We start from the raw sequence: 18,550 nt of genomic DNA, 5'->3' as shown, positions 1-18,550 counted from the left end.
TGTAAATAGGACACTGTGTGTCTGATTCACAAAGCATTTTTCAATGGAAAATCCCATTGGAAAAAACGTGTTTTGAATCAGACCCAGTACATTGTAAGTCACCTGAAACCCATTTTTCAGTAGTAATGCCGGGCATCCATAGGGTCTTTAGGCATTGACTAAGGGCCACAACAGTCTTTCAACTGCAATGAACAGCTGTTTGTTTTTGTTGATTTTGTGTGATTCTACACATGCCCATACATGTGCATCTCTTATCTGAGCCTCAGAGTTTATGGTACATCTCATTGTCTAAGGTGTTGTGAGCTTTCGTTGCTGAAGAGGAGCCCTTTCCCAGTTGAGTGATCCCGAAAGCGGATGTGTTCTGCCCTCTTGCACCCCCTTTCCTGCTCTCATATGAGGTATCGCAACCTAGAGAGGCGGTCTCCAACCTTTGGCTCTTCAGATGGTTTGGACTACAACTCCCATAAGCCATATCCAGCCTAGCCAAGGCTGATGGAAGGCCATGCTTCCTGCTTGATGTGCCAGAAAAAGCTTCATGATATGGTGCCCCATGTCACACACCCACCGGATGAAATGTGGGGCCTCGGTGCATGCTCCCCCGGCACGTGCCAAGAGGCCAGCTTCAGCAGCTCACTCTGCTCACAGTGGACTGCAACCACCACGACCAGTGCCACTCATTGGCCACATTTCCATCTTCCCTGATTCAGTGAGCCTGTGGTTCGTATCGGGGAGGTCATATTCGGCATACCTTGCACCACTTATATTACCACATCTGCAGGTGTGAGCCATCAGGTCACCACCCTCTCCGGCAGGCCTCCATAGCGATAGAGCAGTATGGGCGGCACCAGAACACGGTGTGCATCGATTACACATAATCCCAGTATTCACAACTTCAAATAAAATAACAAGAGTGGCAGGGCTTTTGGAGGAGGCCCCTCTATTCAATAGTAATGCTTACTCTTGATATTATGGTTGTAATCATAGGATTATTGTAATGATAGTGGGGGCACAAGCATTAGATGGCCAACATGCTTGATGTTCGGCCTCACTGTAATAGGATTATTGTAATGACAGTGGGTGCATATGCATTAGATGGCAATATTGCTTGATGTTCGACCTCACTGTAATAGGATTATTGTAATGACAGTGAGGGCACATGCATTAGATGGTAATCTTGCTTGATTTTTGACCTCACTGTGATAGGATTATTGTAATGACATTGGGTGCATATGCATTAGATGGCCAGAATGCTTGATTTTTTTTACCACGCTCTTCCAAGAAATGTACAATTCTGTCTCTAAAGAAAGGAACAATTGAAAACTATGCCTGAGCCCCCTTCTGAACAAAGCTGCCAGGAGCAGGGCAGCATTGGCGTTTAACAGAAACATGCCTGTAGTAGGAATGCTCAAGGCTGCCATATGGGCCGTACCTTTAACAGGCATTGCTGTGGCTCTCAGACATTAGCTGGATATGGCAGGACCGTAGTGCAGAAACATGTCACAATAAGATACCGTGTGTGTTGATCTTTAACTGCTATCCGCGTGGACGCTGCTGCTATACTGTATTAACGTGAGATGCATAGGGTGCCAGCAATCACCTGCAGAAAAGGTAGTTACCCAGTCCCATCCTGCCTTCTCATTGGAACCAATTGGCCCTTCTCCCTAATGAGAGTAAATCAGGTTTTTCTGTAAACAGACATCACATCAGTCTTGGGCAGTGTGCATTTATTTCCCAGTGGTTAGACTTTGCAGATGGGAGTTTTGAGTTTATGATATCAAACTATTAAATTAAAGGAAAACGCTTAGACTAACATAATAGTGCAGTCTTTATATGCCATGGCCTCATGTGGCACATTCAAGAGGTGTGATCACATGGTTCAGAGATTTGCCAAGACAACTTCCCAAAAGAAGTGGCAGATCTCCATAGGTCACTTCACTATTTAACAGTGCAGAGGTCAAACCAGACTTTATCACAACCGTGGAAAGTTGCATCTAGATGTAACACAAAATTCCAGGCCTCCCATCAGAGGTTAACACAACTTTGTGTCATGATTTAGTGGGCGATCACTCTCAACTCTGGGAGTTCCCCCCATCCCAAGCCAGGTGGCGCGCAACAAAGTGCTTTGTAGATTCAACTTTAGAGAGGCCTTCAACCTATATAGTACCATTCAACAAATTCCCTCTTTACCACCAATGAGCTAGGAACCAGGCCGGTGTATAGTAAGAATATATATGTATTTAAGGTTTGACAAAGAATAATAGAACAGTCACCAAACCATCAGCCACCAATGCCATGGCACTGCACAATATCACAATTTCAAATTACTTGCACCAATTGACTGACTTATATTTCTAAACGACTTTCAGATACTACAACACACAAATAACATTTGGAGATGGGCAGTCATCACTTTACATCAGATTTCTTACAATTGAACCCATAGAAACATGTAAAACACACATTGATTGCTTAGTTTTTTTTACCATGCTCTTTTCTCCCAGCAACCCCACCCTGTAGGCATCAAGCAGATATGACCCATTTGGTGTGAAGGCAAGGTACAGGTAGTGGGAGTGCAATGGGAAACTCATTTGGGCTTTTATTTGAAAGGCAAGGTTTGGGAATGAACTCTCTGGGAAATATCGTTATGCAACACACACTAATGTGAAATTCAAGGCTTTGGGGATTCTGGTTTGAGAATAAATGGGAAACTTTTTTTTTCACCACTCATCGAAGGGAAGTACAATGCTATGGGATGTTGTTTAAAATAAATGGGAACATTAGTTTCTACATTCACTTGAAAGGCAGAGTTTTAGGGTTACTTCTTTTTGGGATTCAGGACACCCCCTTCTGTACAGAAATCCAGGGTTTCAGAAAATAGTCACCCAAGTACTTATTGTCTATTCTGGTTCTAACACACTAGACATTAACTTTGTTAGTTTCAAACTCTAACAACACTCATCCCATGATTTTTCTATTTGGGATTTAATTGATTTAACTTTCATTAAATGTGCTAAGGATCTACACAGTTTCACCCCCTCCCCCACAATTTAACGGAAAGGATTAAGGCAGGCAGTTCCCAACTCAATTCAAATGGACATGGTGGTTTTGTATTGGAGAATTAATTTGAGTTATATTTAATAAAATGTTCCAAGGGTCTCCCCAGTTCCCCCCTACCAGCTAAGTGAAATGGAGATTAAGGCTGGCAGATCCCCCCCACACTTTTGTTGGCATTTGTATTAATCTACTTACATGGGAGGCCTTGGTTATGGGGCATCCAAGGAAACAGCAGGGCTCCTCTGAGAACAACACAGTTCTGGTCAAAGGCTTCAGTCAAGGATAGTCCCCAACATCAGTACTCCACTGGTTCTTCAAATGGCAGGCGCAGTTAGCTTCTAGGTTTCCCAGTCTGTCTCCAATGCAAGGTTTAAGGCCTTTCCAGGTAAACAGCTTTTCTCCTGGCAAGGTTTACCCTGATGGCCTTGGTAGCTCTCCTTGTCGCTCTGCTAGTTTTTCCTCGTAAGACTCCAGAAGTAGACTATATCCTGGAATAGAGTGGAAAAGAAAAGTCTGTCCTTCTCAGATTGAAAACTAATCTCTCAGAGGGCTGATGACACTCATGTATTGTAATAATTCCCACAATATGGATTGGCTCTCCCTCCCCCTCCCACCATATACGCCCACTGCCTGCTGATAGGAAAAGGAGTTGGGAGGTGTGGATGATGGAGGCTGAGGAAGGAGAAAGATTCATCATCCCAACATGACAGGTGGGTTTACCTTTTCAGTGGTCTTAAAATCTCAGAAAATTCTAATCTTCTTTCTGCACGCTCTTCCTTGGAGGACTTACCAATTTTTTCTTCAATTTTCTCCTAAGCCAAAATAGTTACAAATCTGACACTTCAAGATTCAAACATTAATTTCACAATCTATCAACACACCAACTTTCCTTTTCCTCAGAATTATGAGAAGGCCAGAATTATAATGTTCTTCATAACTCAAACTGTATACATCAAACAGAATTTGTATTTACACGGTACTGATGTGTTTCTTATCTTCTTTAATATGAGTCTGGGATGAGCTCATTGCAAATCAAGATTCTCTTTTAATTAAAGAAAAGGCAGCTAAATGTTAATCTATGGCAATGCATCACATGGGAGTTCATAGTTTCATATGTAGCCCCCACCTTTTTTTAAGTTTAATTTCTCTTCTATGCCCTGACATGAACATGTGTTTATCAGCATGGTCTGTTGCCACATATTGTTTGAAGATTCGCTAGTGGCTCTGAAGGCCATTTCTTGAGGTCAAGTCAGCCCTAAAAAGGTAATGTCTGTTGGCCACCAATGCACAGTTAATGGGGAGGCCTGACCTTAAAGGCAATTTCAGCTGGCCGACTTATCTATCCCTCCACAGTTCTGATCTAATTCTTTATATTTATTTTGCATTTAACTGAAACCCAGGCCTGTTTTCTCCTAGAGGGGCTCAGCCCAAGGACTTGAGGTTGAGGTTACATTTAGTATTGCATCTGGGCATGTTGTTAACAATGAAATCTTGCTCTACATTCGGAAGAGATATAAGTTCACTTTTGATGTTATTCACTCATAGGCCACAGTTACATAGAAACCAGTGTTCATGTTTACACAACATGAAATAGTCCTTTCCCTTTATGTCATTTTAAATGATGAAAATATGTTTTTTTATTATGAACAAATTCAAAATGCTTGGCTTCTATTTGGATTTCTGGATCACCGTCTTGTGCTGTGAGGAAGTCAATGTCCCATGCAGCTATCTGTCTCTTTAAGTTGAAATTGTAACTTTTTATATTTTAGGAAAACAGCATTTCCAGCCACACATGTCTTTTCCCATTCATCCAGCAGTTGTAAGCTCTCGAGTAGATTCCTTTTCACTTGAGCACCTGTCCATTTTAGTCGAGTTGAAATAGGCCCATTTCTTTTCATTTCACTAGGTCTTTTGTCACTGTTTTGTACTAGCTTTTATATTTCAATGGGAATCTACATTAGCCAGCTTCACTCTCACAATAGGGGCCCAGTATGGCCTCTTAGTCCCTGTCACTTGGAGCTGTATTTGCACTCTACACATGCAGTTGTGTAGAGTCCCTCTGACTGCCTCTGTGGCAACACATTGAATATGCATATATCAGATTCAAAGAGGCTCAATCTGTATTGCAAGCGCACAAATCACCTTAATGTTTTGGTGATTCAGTGTCCACAGGCTATAAGACAGGTTTGAGAAAAATGCTCTGCGATCACACCATTTCCTCAGGTTCTCCTTGAAGGTAACACAAGTGTGTGCATGTTCCCTGCCACTGATTGACTTTTCCCCTTGCAGATCGCCCGGCGCCGCCCAGAGACCTTGAGCTGACGGACAGGAAGGACCGTGGTGTGACGCTGACCTGGCTGGCTGGAGACGACAACAACAGCCCCATTGAAGGTAAGATAAAGCCATGCCTCTGTTCCACTGGACTTGACGAGGGTGGGGGGGGATCAAACACCACTGCCTTCAGTAAAAACACCCAGATCGGTTCTTCACTGGACTCTAGAATTCCACAGTGCCTCTTTGCACACACTTTTGCCACCTAAGTTATATATGGGGACCTATCCAAAGAGTAGACTGTAGACCAGAGGTTTAGATTGCAGTCTGAATGCTCTTGATACTGTGGTCTGGCAAGCAGTGAAAAGCAATCCCTTTCTTCTAGTTATATTTTCCAGCTTATTTAATAGGCAACATAAAAGTAATCAGTCTGTAAGAACAAAATATTTGTAGTGATAAAATACAGGTTTAGTACTGCCAGTATTTAAAAAAAATGTTTTCAGAAGCAGTTCTGGGGAAGAGAACAACTAAAAGGGGGACATTGATTGCAAAACCATAATCATACAATGTAATCTCAATTTGTTGACCTTTATTTTGCTGCTCTCCAACTAGTTTCATAGCAGCAGATCCCTCTGTGATCTATTCCATTCACTTTCAGAGCAGGAGCTATTTTTATTAGAGTCCCACCATTATCCAGCCAATCGTGGAACAGGAACCTTTACTCTTCTCTAAGTAGTTTTCAGAGCAGGTGGGTTTGTTTACTCATGACTCCTCTCCACCCTCCAACATGTTTCAGGCAGAGGTAACTTCCTCTGGAAGGGGTCTCTCTTTTCTAATTAGTTTCCAAGCAGCAACTGTGCCCAGTTTTGGATCTGAAGCTGCTTCTTGTAGGACTTTTGCCATTATTCAAAAGTTTTCTATGCAGGAGCTCCTTCCTCAAGAACCCTCACCATTATCCATCGTGTTTTCAAACAGGAGCTCTGCCTTCCTGGAGGAGCAGGCACCCTTTCCTCAGAGAGTCACTTTGATTTCAAACCATTATCTTAGGTGGATCCCTTTCCTTGGGTATCCTCAATATAAACCAATTGTTTTGAAACAGCAGCATCTTGCTCCAGCAGTGTTGTCCCTACCCTACATGTTTCAGACAGTGTCTGCTTCCTCAGGGATCCTTGGCATTATAGAGCAGGAATCCCATCCTCACAGACACACGCAATTATACAATCACTTCATCAGGCAGTCCCTTGATTATAGTGGAAGGAATTTTTGGCTCCAAAGCCATTTAGACCAAAGATACATCCAATGGAACAGTATTTATGTTACATTCTTTTTTAGTATATTGTACAAAAAGTACTGTAAGTATTTTCGTCTCTTTGATTTGAATGAATTCGAATGCTAAGGACTGCCCATGCTGCAAGAGGCATACATCGACATTTGTACTTTTACAATTTTGGCACAGCAACAGGCCTAATAAACTGTGTGTGCACATTTCTTTTGTATTGTTGTTAGAACTCTGAAATAATACGTTGTAATTCACCCATAATATTACAATAGATCATTAAAGGGATTTTCAGGGATCTGCATTTGAATGTTTTTAGTCAGCACCTATTGCAAATGTTATTCACAGCTACATTACTTTTTAGTGACTTTTTTAATACCAATCTTCAGTTGTAATTGATGAACTAGATTCCCAACTACTGGTGATCAGTTTATAGCAGTACTGTAAAAGGTATCCCGCTTCAATTCCGTTCAGGCTTTGGGTCCTGCCAATAATAGTAAATTGAAAGCCCTCTGGGTCTTGGCGTTCCCATCATGCTTATGGATTCAATAATCTCTTCATGGACATTGTAGACACCTTTGTGTTGGGTGAGGGCTACATTCAGATGGAAGCAATTGTTTTTAGTATGTTTCCATCACTTTGGTCCCGGCTGCTGCCTAAGCCCATCATGACCCATCTTCCATACTTCCTGAGATCCTCTGCTAGTAAAAAAGGCATGGTCAACTACAAGCATCACACAATGTTTGACGTATCACACCTCGAACCACTAATGAGCCACCATTAGAGACATGTTGGCATCCAGAGACACTCAAACAAGGACATCTGGCTAGGAATTCTGTTTTTTGATTCCAACAAAGATGCTTTGGTCAGATGGATGCCTTCTTATGGTCTGGGGGCAGGAAAGCTCATCTGAGAATTGACTCAATATCCAGCTTAACAGGCCTTTCAAATGGATATCCTATTATAACATCCCCAATGGACCAATCTCCAGCTCTTCCTGTCTTCAGTCATCTCTGTTGTGATGGGGGAGGGGGGTGGTGTCTTATGGGCGGCTCTGCCTGGCGCATGCGTTCAGAGCTCTTGCTTGTGTCTCGTCGCCCCCTTCTAGAGTACATCATTGAATACGAGGAGGACTCCTTCACCCAGGATCAGTGGCATGAGCTGAAACGCGTCGATGGGACCCTCAACTCTGTGGAGCTGGAGCTCTCCCCCTGGGTGAATTACCAGTTCCGGGTCACGGCTGTCAACGAGGTCGGCAAGAGTAAGCCCAGCAGCTCCTCGGACAGGTTTGAAACTGCAAAAGCAGGTGAGGAGGCCCACTGTCCATGCACGCTAAACATCAGCAGGGGTCTCACCGCAGCTGGGCAGTAGTGAGCGCTAGTAAATATGAGCATCGGTGCGGCTCTGTCCAATCGTCCTGTAATGCTACCGTAGGATTCTGAACGCTTAACAAAAAAACAGAAAGATAAATCTACGGTGGTGTTTTAAATGCCACCAGGACCCTCTGATGACATTACTGGACACAGTACACATCGTAGACTTACCTTTGATTGAATTCCGCCCATAAGTGCGATGTCATTTCAGTGAATTATGGGAAATAAGGACTTGCCATGCATCATGTGTGTGCCTGTACTTGTTCTCTACCCGGCACCTTCTCTTCTCCACTCTGCCTCTCATTCTTTATCTGTTAGTCACAGTCTCCCCCTGGCTTTGTACCTCCTCCTACAGGATTTAGCCAGAATCCTCCCGACACCCCTCCATCCATTCTCGCCTCTCCCCCTCTGATTCCTCTGGCACCCCTTTGCCTATGCATTGAGACATTATACATGTGATAGCATGGTGGTGTCTAAACATCACCGAACATCACACTGTGGGGATCAAGTCTTCCTAACGTTTTAGCAATCTGACAACATCACACAGTACACGTTTGTAAAATCACAATGGGCCTCATTCCGAGTATGGCGGTAAGGGATAGCGGCCACCGGTAACGAGACCGGTGGCGGTATTCCCTTACCGCCATACTCCGAGTTCCCTCTGCGCCTTCGCCCTTAACGCCTGCTTTGAGCAGGTGTTAAAGTCGAGGGCGTAAAGGGGCCTCCAAGCCAATAACGGTGACCGTAATGAACGGTCACCGTTATTTGCATCTTCCCCATTCCCATTGAGCCCTATGGGGGCTCATTTGGGAATGGGGAAGAGCCTTGGTGAATGGGGAATTACCGCCCCGCCAACCTTGGAATGGGGCGGTGATTCCGCCATCCACCAAGGCGCTGCCGGTCCGGGTACGGCGTCAACCAAGGCGTTAATAGCGCCATTGGTTAGCGCCGTACTCGGAATGAGGCCCAATGCCATTTAAATATATCTCAAAGTGTCCTTAAAGTGCAATTGAAAAGCCCACCATACAATTTGATGAGTCACATTGCAGCTTAATGGCATTGATATACACGTATATGACATCACGTTGCACTTTTATGACATCACAGTATAATTTGTTAACAACACAGTACAAATGAGATTACGTGGGAAATGACTCGCCGGAAATGGCAGCTATGTTCCCTCTTCCTGTTTTCTAAATGGTTGCTTTTAGAATCGAATGTTCTCCATTGTATTTCCATGCACTGTGTGGACCTGGATTGGAGGCCCCAATGTCTGAGGCTGTGTGAAGCCTAGATATGCCTTGTCTGCCCCATAGGGGGCATTCATATGGACTGGCATGTAGGCACCCCAGCGAGCTATTCTATCTACATATATATACCAGCAGTCCTACTCATTGAAAACTCTTCAGAGTGTTTTCTTCTTTCCTAGCGCCTGACAAGAACCCCAAACAAGTCAAAGGGCGAGGAAACGACCCCTCCAACATGTACATCTACTGGGAGGTGAGTTACAGCTTCCGTCGCCAACGCCACTCCCTTCACCCTCCATGGAGTCTCTAATTTGCTTTTTTCACCCACTCTGTCACATCAGGTGACGTAGGAGTACCAGGGTTGTAATGGAGTCCGGAGTGCCAGCCAGGCATCACACAATGAGGCTTTTAGAGTGTCACTTACTTGAAGAAGAGAGACAGAACTACATAGGTAGAGAGAAGCACGAGGCCCCGGTATGGCTTTCACCAGTGAGGGGAGGGTCAGCAAGGGGCCTGAAAGTGGTTTCTCACCAGAATATCAGCCACTTGGACAGGAGCAGCACCACGGTGTCAGTGACAAAGTGATATACATGGGTTTCACTAGCTGTCGGCCACACGGAGAAAGGCGTGTGTGCCATGGAGTTGTTGGTTACACCATGGAATGAAGCTGTCTCTGGGATGCCAATCGTGTGGAGAGCGAGGCATGCATGCCACCGAAGTGTCATTCGCTTGCAGCGAGGCAACGGTGGAACTGGAGTGTTGGTCTTGGAGAATGAGGCAAGGGGGTCACTTGGGATTTGGTCAAGTAAGAAGAGCTGGGAGAGCCACTGGTATGCCGGACACATGGACTGGGCCATTAGGGGTTCTGTCATGTAGATTGGGGCAAGGAAATTGGTTAAATTGAGTGAGTTAGGAGTTCTACCAGGATCTCATTCATCAATAGTGTGCTAGTCACGAGGGAGCAAGGCGAGAGTGCCACTCTGGTGTCCAATTGTCCTACGCGTGGTGTTTTTGGACCTGCTGCCGGTGGTGTCGTGCAGTCCTAATTGGGGTTTCTGGTGGTCCTTTCAGTGGTGTTGAGTGGTGAGCCTGGTGTTAATCCATTGTTCTCATTGCAGTTTTTGCAGGTGCAAGGGATGTTTGATACTCTTACTGTTTGTGTTGGGTGATCTTTCTCCCAGTGGCGTTTTGGGGTCCTCCTCATCACCCTGGTGATCCTCCCACTGAGAGTTTGCAGTGGTGCTCTCTGGGACTGTCAGTGATGTTGGGTGGTACTGCCGTGGTATTTGCTGTTTATAATGCATAAGTGTTATGTTTATTTGTTGTGACCTAAAGGCATATGAAGTGCCCAGGCATGGAACACTGTGCACCAGCAAAGGGGTTTTACAATAAGAGAAAATGATGACACTGAATTTAGCAAAATATCTACATTGAATGCAATGGAAATCCATTTTTTGAAGAAACAAACTGGTAATCACTGTTCATAAATCAAGTGCGAGATGGTTGACGGGGCGACACCATATCATTTACTGTAATTGAATCTTCTCTTGGTGGAATTACACCCTAAGTGCAAGCCTTACCTTGAGTGTGGTTCCTGGCACTGTCCTGTAGTCCACCACGTGGTCTTTGTGGTCTTTCGGGTGGTGATATCTGTGCCTGATGCATGCCCGGGTGATTTTTGGTGGTGTTCTCGGTTTGGTGAGGTGGTCCTCTGCCTCTGCTCACACGTGGACATTCCATAAGGGGTTTGGGAGTTCACGCTGAAGCCGGTGTAGCTCGGCGCTTTTGTCTTGTTCCTTGTCTGTGGGCCGAGGTTTGGGAATGGTTGGCTTCCTGCTGCAGATGCTGGTCTCTGGGAAAACTTAGTATATAAATGTTCTTTGTTGGGTCAGTGTTTATTTAAATGCAATATTATCCTATTATGAGTTCAAACATTTTAAGTTTTTTTGATTGAAATAAATGTTTTTTTGGGGGGCAGCGGTTTTGATATGATCGATATGATCTGATATTTATTTTTAGCGCGCCTACACACAAGTTTTTCAAGGCGCAACAAGGCATGGGAAGGGAACAAGGGGAACAAGACAAGGATCTTACTGGGCGCAGTGACATTCAGATCGCGCAAGTGCAGGGAGGAGAAAAGGGGAGAAGTGCCAGGGGGAGATCCAGGCAACATCTAGACTATACAATGTAGGTCTTGTTATGGTTCATTGGAACGTTTTACTAGAACAAGGGTCTGCAACCTGTGGCTCCCCAAGTGCTTTGGACTACTGCTCCCAGGATCCTTCGCCATTGATGATGCTGGCTATTGCAGATGAGAATTATAGTTCAAAACATAGCTGGAGGGAGTTAGTGTTGACATGTAACTGGACACTGACACTCACTATTGTCCTTTCGGAAGCACTGGCTTCCCCAGACTTCTCTGTGTTCCCCTATAGAGTTCTCATCCTATAGGCACTATAATCACGCAGTGAAAATGGTCAATTACAGGCTGGTGGCATGAATGGGGCACTTGTGAAAGGATAAATGAGTTTCTCCAGCATGGGGTCTGGCATGGATTCACATGCTCATGAATATTCCCCGTCGTCAGGCTGGGAATCCTCGGTAAAGAAAAAATCAGTATCAGTTTCGTTTCTGATCTGTCTTTCGTAGTAATAACCAATCACTGGTCTCTGCGTCATACTGACCACAGCCAATGACTGCCCTCTACCTAAGCACCGCCTCTGGCAGCCATCTTCAGATTTTTACCGCACGTTCATGTGTTGGGATCCTCGTGCTATTGCTCTCGAGCGTTAGTGCTATTTTTTCACGTTTTTTCTCAAAAACTTCGTTTTTTCGGTCAAAAGAGCCTCAAGCTCCACCGACTCTCCATCCGATCAACGGGGACCCGTGTCGGATTCGTCTGCGCCCCTCAAGGGTGAAGATTTCGTCGAGCTACGCTTTTGGAGGACTCCAGAAGCTTCTCAGGCCCGGACATGGCCCAGGAGAAGGGAAGCTCGACGCCCGGAAAGCTGTTCAGGATCTGCCCTGGATGCCAGCTGCAGAACGTCTTTAAGGAGGACGAACACTCCTTTTGTCTCTACTGCTTACATGAGGACAAGACGCACGTGGAGAAGGACTGTGCGTTTTGCGGCAATATGTCGGAGCGGACCATGAAGGACCGCCATCAACGTCTCGCCAACTGGCTGGAAGGGAAGAGCCCGTCAGGCGAGAAGAAGAGGAAGAAATCTGAGCGGTCTTCTAAGACCTTTGAGGACGCCCCGGCGACGGGGGTCCAACACAAGGCCAAGCACCGCGAGTCCGCTGGCACCGGGAGCGCCGAACGGTCGGGCTCTACGGGCGCCAGGCAGGGCGCACCCTCCCCGGCACCATCAACCACGAGCCAACGCTCTGGGTCGGGTAAGAGGAAAGGCGAGCACCCGGCGAAGCTCCTGGAGAGGCCCCGGTCGAGCTCGAAGGCCCCATCGGAGGGGGAGCGAGGCAGTGTCCCCCCCCCTCAAGGATAAGGCGGTGAGCGCACCTAAGGTGGTGAAGGCCTTAATCCATCCGGCCAAGCCCTCTATCGATACTGTCGCGGCGGCCCTGGCTCAGCCTGTGGAGGCTACACCAGTGGTGGCGACCTCGGGGCTCAGAGTCTCCCTGCCACCTCGGAGGGAGTCCTCTTTTGTGCCCATCGATAGGACCCCCGTGAAATCCCCGGCGGGGAAGAAAAAGGGGGGGCAGGGCGTCGTCGTAGATTCGGCCTCAACCTCGAGGAAGAGCTGATTGAGGTCTTAAGCCACGGCCTTGGCGTGGAAGAAGACCGGCCCGTCGGGATGGGTCCCGACGCAGGTGACGACGACATCGTCGAGGGTGCCGACGGGGCCCCTGATCGCCCGTCGGATTCCCCTCTGCCAGCGCCGCAAGACAACTCGACGGCCATTTTGTTGGCTATACAGTCCTTATGCTCAGAGATAAGGACGAGACTACCGTTGCCGACGGAGGAACCTCTCCCATCGGGGGATCCTGAACCGGGACCTTCTGGTGTTCCCCCGCCCAAGAAAAGAAGGATTCACCCTCCACCTCCTTTTCAGCCGTCGCGCCCCGTCCAGCCCTCCTCCCCGTCCACCCGAGGGGATGATACGGGGACTGACACAGCAGCGACGGGTACGGACGACGAGGTATACGACGAGGATCTACCGTCGTCACCTCCCACCAGGGCTTCTCCGCCCGACGAGATTGGATCGTTCCACTCCATGATCGCCAGGGCATCCGAGCTTTTCCAACTCTGCCCTGAGGAGAAGAAAAAGGAAGGATTCCTTTATCAACGGCGCGAGGCCAAGAGGAAGACGGTCCTCGCGGTGCCTCTACTGGACGACATTTGGGATGAGGGCCTCGCCCTCCTCAAGAACCCTTCCACGACGCCAGCTAGAAGAGACCGGTACGAGAAGAAGTACCGGGTCCCGGACGCGGCCCCCCTGTGCCTCCGGGCGCAGCCTACCCCAGACTCCGTCGTCTCCGCGGCGGCCAGGAAGAAAGCGGGGGGGGTGCGGCCTCCACATCGACTTCCCCACCGGACGGCGAGGGAAAGAAATTGGACGCTATGGGACGCAGGGTCATCTCGTCTGCAGCGACGACGATTAAAGCGGCCAACGCCTTGGCTATCGTGGCCCGCTATGACAGGGAGCTATGGTACAAACTGGCTCCCCTGCTGGACTTCCTACCGGACGACAGGAGGGCGGATGCCCTGGAGATCCTACAGAAAGGTGAGGTGGCGTCGGACCACGCCATCACTATTGCGACGGACATCGCCGACACTGGGTTCCGCCAGTTGGGCAACGGCGTGTGCCTTAGGCGGCGTGGATGGCTCAAGGCTACGGACTTCCGTCAAGACGTACAGACCAGAGTCCTGGACATGCCGTTGGATGGGAACAACCTGTTTGGGAAAACAGTGGACGATTCCCTTCAGGCCATTAAAGCGGACACTGAGACGGCCCGGGCCCTTGGGGTTCTGCAGCAACGACAGACGCCCTTTCGGAGCAGCGGAGGCAAGGGCGCCTCCAAAGGTTCCGGCGGCGGTTTCTCCACCTACCGTCAAGCGGCCCGCTCGTCGTCTCAGGAGGCATACAGAGGACGAGGCAAGTCTGGCGGACCCCGCCGTCGTCGCCAAGGAGGTCAAGGCGGCAAAGCCTCGTCGAAACAGGATTGAACCGGCCGTGGGGTCGGGCCCCCACCGAAGCACCCCGGTGGGAGGCCGGCTGGCGAGCTTCGTCAGCGTGTGGGAGTCCATCTCCACCGACCGTTGGGTGCTGGATGCCTTAGCCCGGGGCCACGCGCTCGTGTTTCAAAGAAGGTGCCCGCGCGTCCCCCCCGTGGCCAGGAAAGAGTTTCACGTCCCTCAGCTTCTCCTGGAGGTAAAGGCGATGCTCGGGAAGGGCGCCATCGAACTCGTCCCAAAGAGGCTTCGGGGCTCCGGAGTTTACTCGAGATACTTCCTCGTGAAGAAGAAGACGGGAGGATGGCGCCCCATCCTAGACCTGCGACGTCTGAACAAGTTCATCAAGGCGCAGAAGTTCCGGATGGTCACCCTCCAGCACGTCCTGGGGCAGCTGGAGGAAGGAGACTTCCTGTCGTCGTTGGATTTGGAGGATGCCTACTTCCATATTCCCATCCTAAAGGGGCACCGAAAATTCCTCAGGTTTGTGGTCCAAGGGCGTCACTACCAGTTCAAAGCCCTCCCCTTCGGACTACGGTCGGCACCCAGGGTATTCACCAAGTGCCTTGCACCGGTGGCGGCGCAGCTGCGCCGCGAGGGGATCCACGACTACCCCTACCTGGACGACTGGGGCACACGGCAAGGACCGTCCAACTTCTCACGGACCTGGGATTCTCCGTGAACTACGCCAAGTCCCACCTGGTACCCGCGCAAAACGCACTGTTTCTGGGAGCGAAGCTCGACACAGTGTCCCTTCTGGCCTCCCCGTCGGAGGAAAGGACCAGGTCCATCCTGGGCAAGGTACAGCGGATGTTGGTTTCCGACGCGGCCAAGGTGAGGTCCATCAAGTCCCTCCTCGGAATGATGTCTTCTTGCATCTACCTCATTCCCATGTGCAGGCTCCGGATGCGCCCGTTGCAGGAGTTACTGGACGCGCGCTGGATCCAAATGACGGGCGGCTTCGAGGAGAGGATCACACTCGACGAGAGTTTCCGCCGAGCGGTCCGGTGGTGGGGCAACCGCGCGCATCTGACGGCGGGCATGGACTTCCAGACCCCAGACCACCAGGAGACAGTGACCACGGATGCCTCCCTGGAAGGGTGGGGAGCGCACACCGAAAACCTGCACGCGAGAGGCCTTTGGCTCCCGACGGAGAAGTCCCTCCATATCAACGTCCTGGAGCTCCGTGCAGTGTTCTGGGCCCTCAGGTCCTTCCTTCCGTCCCTCAAGGGCAAGGTGGTGAGGATCTTCACCGACAACACCACCACCATGTTTTACATCAGGAAACAGGGCGGAACCAGGTCCCCAGCGCTGTCCAAGGAGGCGCAGGACCTGTGGCATTGGGCCGTCGCCCAAAGGATGTTTCTGGTGCCGTTTCATCTGGCAGGGATAAAAAACACCATCACCGACTCACTCAGCAGGGAGCTGCGCTCGTGCCACGAGTGGGAACTACGGCAGGATCTAGTGGATCGCCTCTTCCGACGGTGGGGCACACCCCAGATCGACCTGTTCGCGACGGCGACGAACTCCAAGTGCCGGAGGTTCGCCAGCAGGTTTCCCCAGGCGAGGAGCATGGGCGATGCTTTCTCATTCCCCTGGGAGGGCCTGTTCCTCTACGCGTTCCCTCCTTTGCCACTGCTAATCCGGCTCGTCAACCAGCTCAAGAGGTCACGGTGCAGGATGATCCTCGTCGCACCTGCGTGGCCGAGGCAGATATGGTTCCCGGACCTTCTGGACTTGTCAGCGTCCCCGCCAATCAAGCTGCCGGTGGACGCGGATCTACTCTCCAGGGAAGGAGGCGCCATTCTCCACCACGACCCGAAATCGCTGAACTTGCAGGCCTGGCTCCTGCAGCGCTAGAGTTTGGAGGATACGACATACCGGCCGACTGCAGAGAGGTTCTTGCAAAGGCCAGGGCGTCCTCGACTCTTAGATGCTACGGACACAAATGGAAGAGGTTCTCTGTCTGGTGCCACGCACAGAAGATTAACCCTCTACGGATTACGGCTCCCCAGGTACTGCCGTACCTGCTGACGCTGGCCAAAGCTGGACTGGCACACGCGTCCATCAAGATTCATCTTGCTGCGATCTCCCGATACACCAGAACCACGGGCCGGACGTCCTTGTGGTCTCACCGTCTGGTGAAAGAGTTCATGAAGGGACTGTTCAGATCGTTCCCGCCGGTGAAGGCTCCGGCCCCGGCGTGGGAGCTCAAGTGGTGCTGACCAAGCTCATGGGACCTCCGTTCGAGCCTCTGCACTCGGCCCCGTTGAAGTTTCTGTCGTGGAAAACAGCGTTTCTTGTGGCCATCACCTCCGCACGACGGGTGGGAGAGATCCAGGCCCTTTCCTGCAAGGCCCCGTACTTGACTTTTCACGACACGAGGGTAGTGCTCAGGACGCACCCCTCCTTCATGCCCAAGGTACCGTCGGACTTCCATCTCAACGAACCCTTGGTGTTGCCTGTGTTCTTCCCGTCGCCTTCGTCTCCGGCTGAGAGGACTTTGCACTCGCTGGATGTGGCTAGAGCGCTGAAGTTCTACGTGGACCGCACAAAGTGTTTTCGGAAGACGTCACAACTCTTTGTGAACTTTGGACCTGTCAATCAGGGGAAGGCTCTCTCGAAGGCTTCCATTTCCAGATGGCTTTCGGCTGTATCATGTACTGTCATCGGTTGGCAAACCGACCGCTGCCTGGCCGTCCGAGAGCCCATTCCACCAGAGCGATCGCAGCTACCACGGCGTTCCTTTCTGGTGTGCCCCTGCTGGACATATGCAGGGCTGCTACGTGGAGGTCGACGCACACCTTCACGAAATTCTACTGCGTCGACCGGGATTCCAGGGAGGAGTCCAGGGTCGGCCAAGCAGTGCTGCGCAACCTGTTCGCCTGAGGTGAGCCTGGTGAGGAGGTAAGATGCTTAATGTTGAGTTTGATGTACTGCTTAATGTTGAGCCTTTGCCACCTCCCGTGGTTGTGCATGTGTGTACTGCTATGTATTCTTTATTCATGAGCATGTGAATCCATGCCAGACCCCATGCTGGAGAAGGAACAAGTTACTTACCTGTAACTGTTGTTCTCCAGCATAGGTCTGGCATGGATTCACATGCGAACCCTCCCGCCTACCCCTCTGCGGCTCTTCACTTGGTCATACTGCCACTTCACGTGCTTCCAAATCTGAAGATGGCTGCCAGAGGCGGTGCTTAGGTAGAGGGCAGTCATTGGCTGTGGTCAGTATGACGCAGAGACCAGTGATTGGTTATTACTACGATAGACAGATCAGAAACGAAACTGATACTGATTTTTTCTTTACCGAGGATTCCCAGCCTGACGACGGGGAATATTCATGAGCATGTGAATCCATGCCAGACCCATGCTGGAGAACAACAGTTACAGGTAAGTAACTTGTTCCTTCACTCTTCCATGACCCAATCTCACTGCTCTTTCTCTGCTCTTTTTCAGCCTATGAAGGGGATCGACTGGAATGGACCTGGGTTCCGATACATCGTGAAGTGGAGGCTGCAGCACAAAGAGACCGAATGGCATACACAAGAAGTGGACAGCCCACCATGGGTGGTCCATGAAACCCCCACCTTTGCGCAGTATGAGATCAAAGTCCAGTCGTACAATGAAATCGGTGAAGGGCCAGAGCCTGAAGTGTATATCGGGTATTCGGGCGAAAACTGTGAGTAGTAATCTTTATTTATTAGATGCCAAATTTCTTTTCAATCCAATAACTTTTCCCCTACCCTAAAGAGGCCGCCGCCGTCCTATCACCAGCCCTTCAATGGGCCATCATATTTTGAGCAGGAGTCATCATGCTTTTATGCAGTTTTAGAACTCTGAAGTCATGATGGTCCCCCAAATCGCTACAGGTGTCCAAAATGGGTGTGGGAGTATTCAGTGGGGTGAGCTGCGTGGTCCTTAGGAACAGCATGGAGATTTGCGGTTGCCCTAGATGAGCGCATTGGGGTTTCCCTCTTTTAAGACCCAGCAAGGCCAAGCCATCTTATACAGTTGAGTGGAAGTGAACGCTCTGAGATGATGTCCCAGAGAGGGGTGACCATTGCAATAAGATGGTTATGAGCTCTCCAAGTGCAGAGGGACTGAGGGGACTGGAAAGGATAACAAGCCATCATAAG

The 18,550-nt window shown here is 49.4% G+C and overlaps 1 protein-coding gene across 9 annotated transcripts in view; it reads left to right on the top strand.

Moving 5' to 3' along the window:
- The window catches only part of L1CAM (L1 cell adhesion molecule), a 791,676-nt gene that overhangs the window by 707,032 nt on the left and 66,094 nt on the right, over nucleotides 1–18,550 (top strand). For all 9 annotated transcript variants that reach the window (XM_069645402.1, XM_069645399.1, XM_069645400.1 and 6 more), the window contains 4 exons: nucleotides 5,344–5,445; nucleotides 7,710–7,907; nucleotides 9,404–9,474; nucleotides 17,871–18,093. In XM_069645402.1, coding sequence (XP_069501503.1) covers nucleotides 5,344–5,445; nucleotides 7,710–7,907; nucleotides 9,404–9,474; nucleotides 17,871–18,093 — 594 coding nt within the window. The remainder of the gene's footprint in view (nucleotides 1–5,343; nucleotides 5,446–7,709; nucleotides 7,908–9,403; nucleotides 9,475–17,870; nucleotides 18,094–18,550) is intronic.

The sequence above is a fragment of the Ambystoma mexicanum genome, chromosome 2p, assembly GCF_040938575.1.
Source record: "Ambystoma mexicanum isolate Mex_15411 chromosome 2p, UKY_AmexF1_1, whole genome shotgun sequence".
NCBI lineage: Eukaryota > Metazoa > Chordata > Amphibia > Caudata > Ambystomatidae > Ambystoma > Ambystoma mexicanum.
This window is presented reverse-complemented; position numbering and strand designations above follow the sequence as displayed.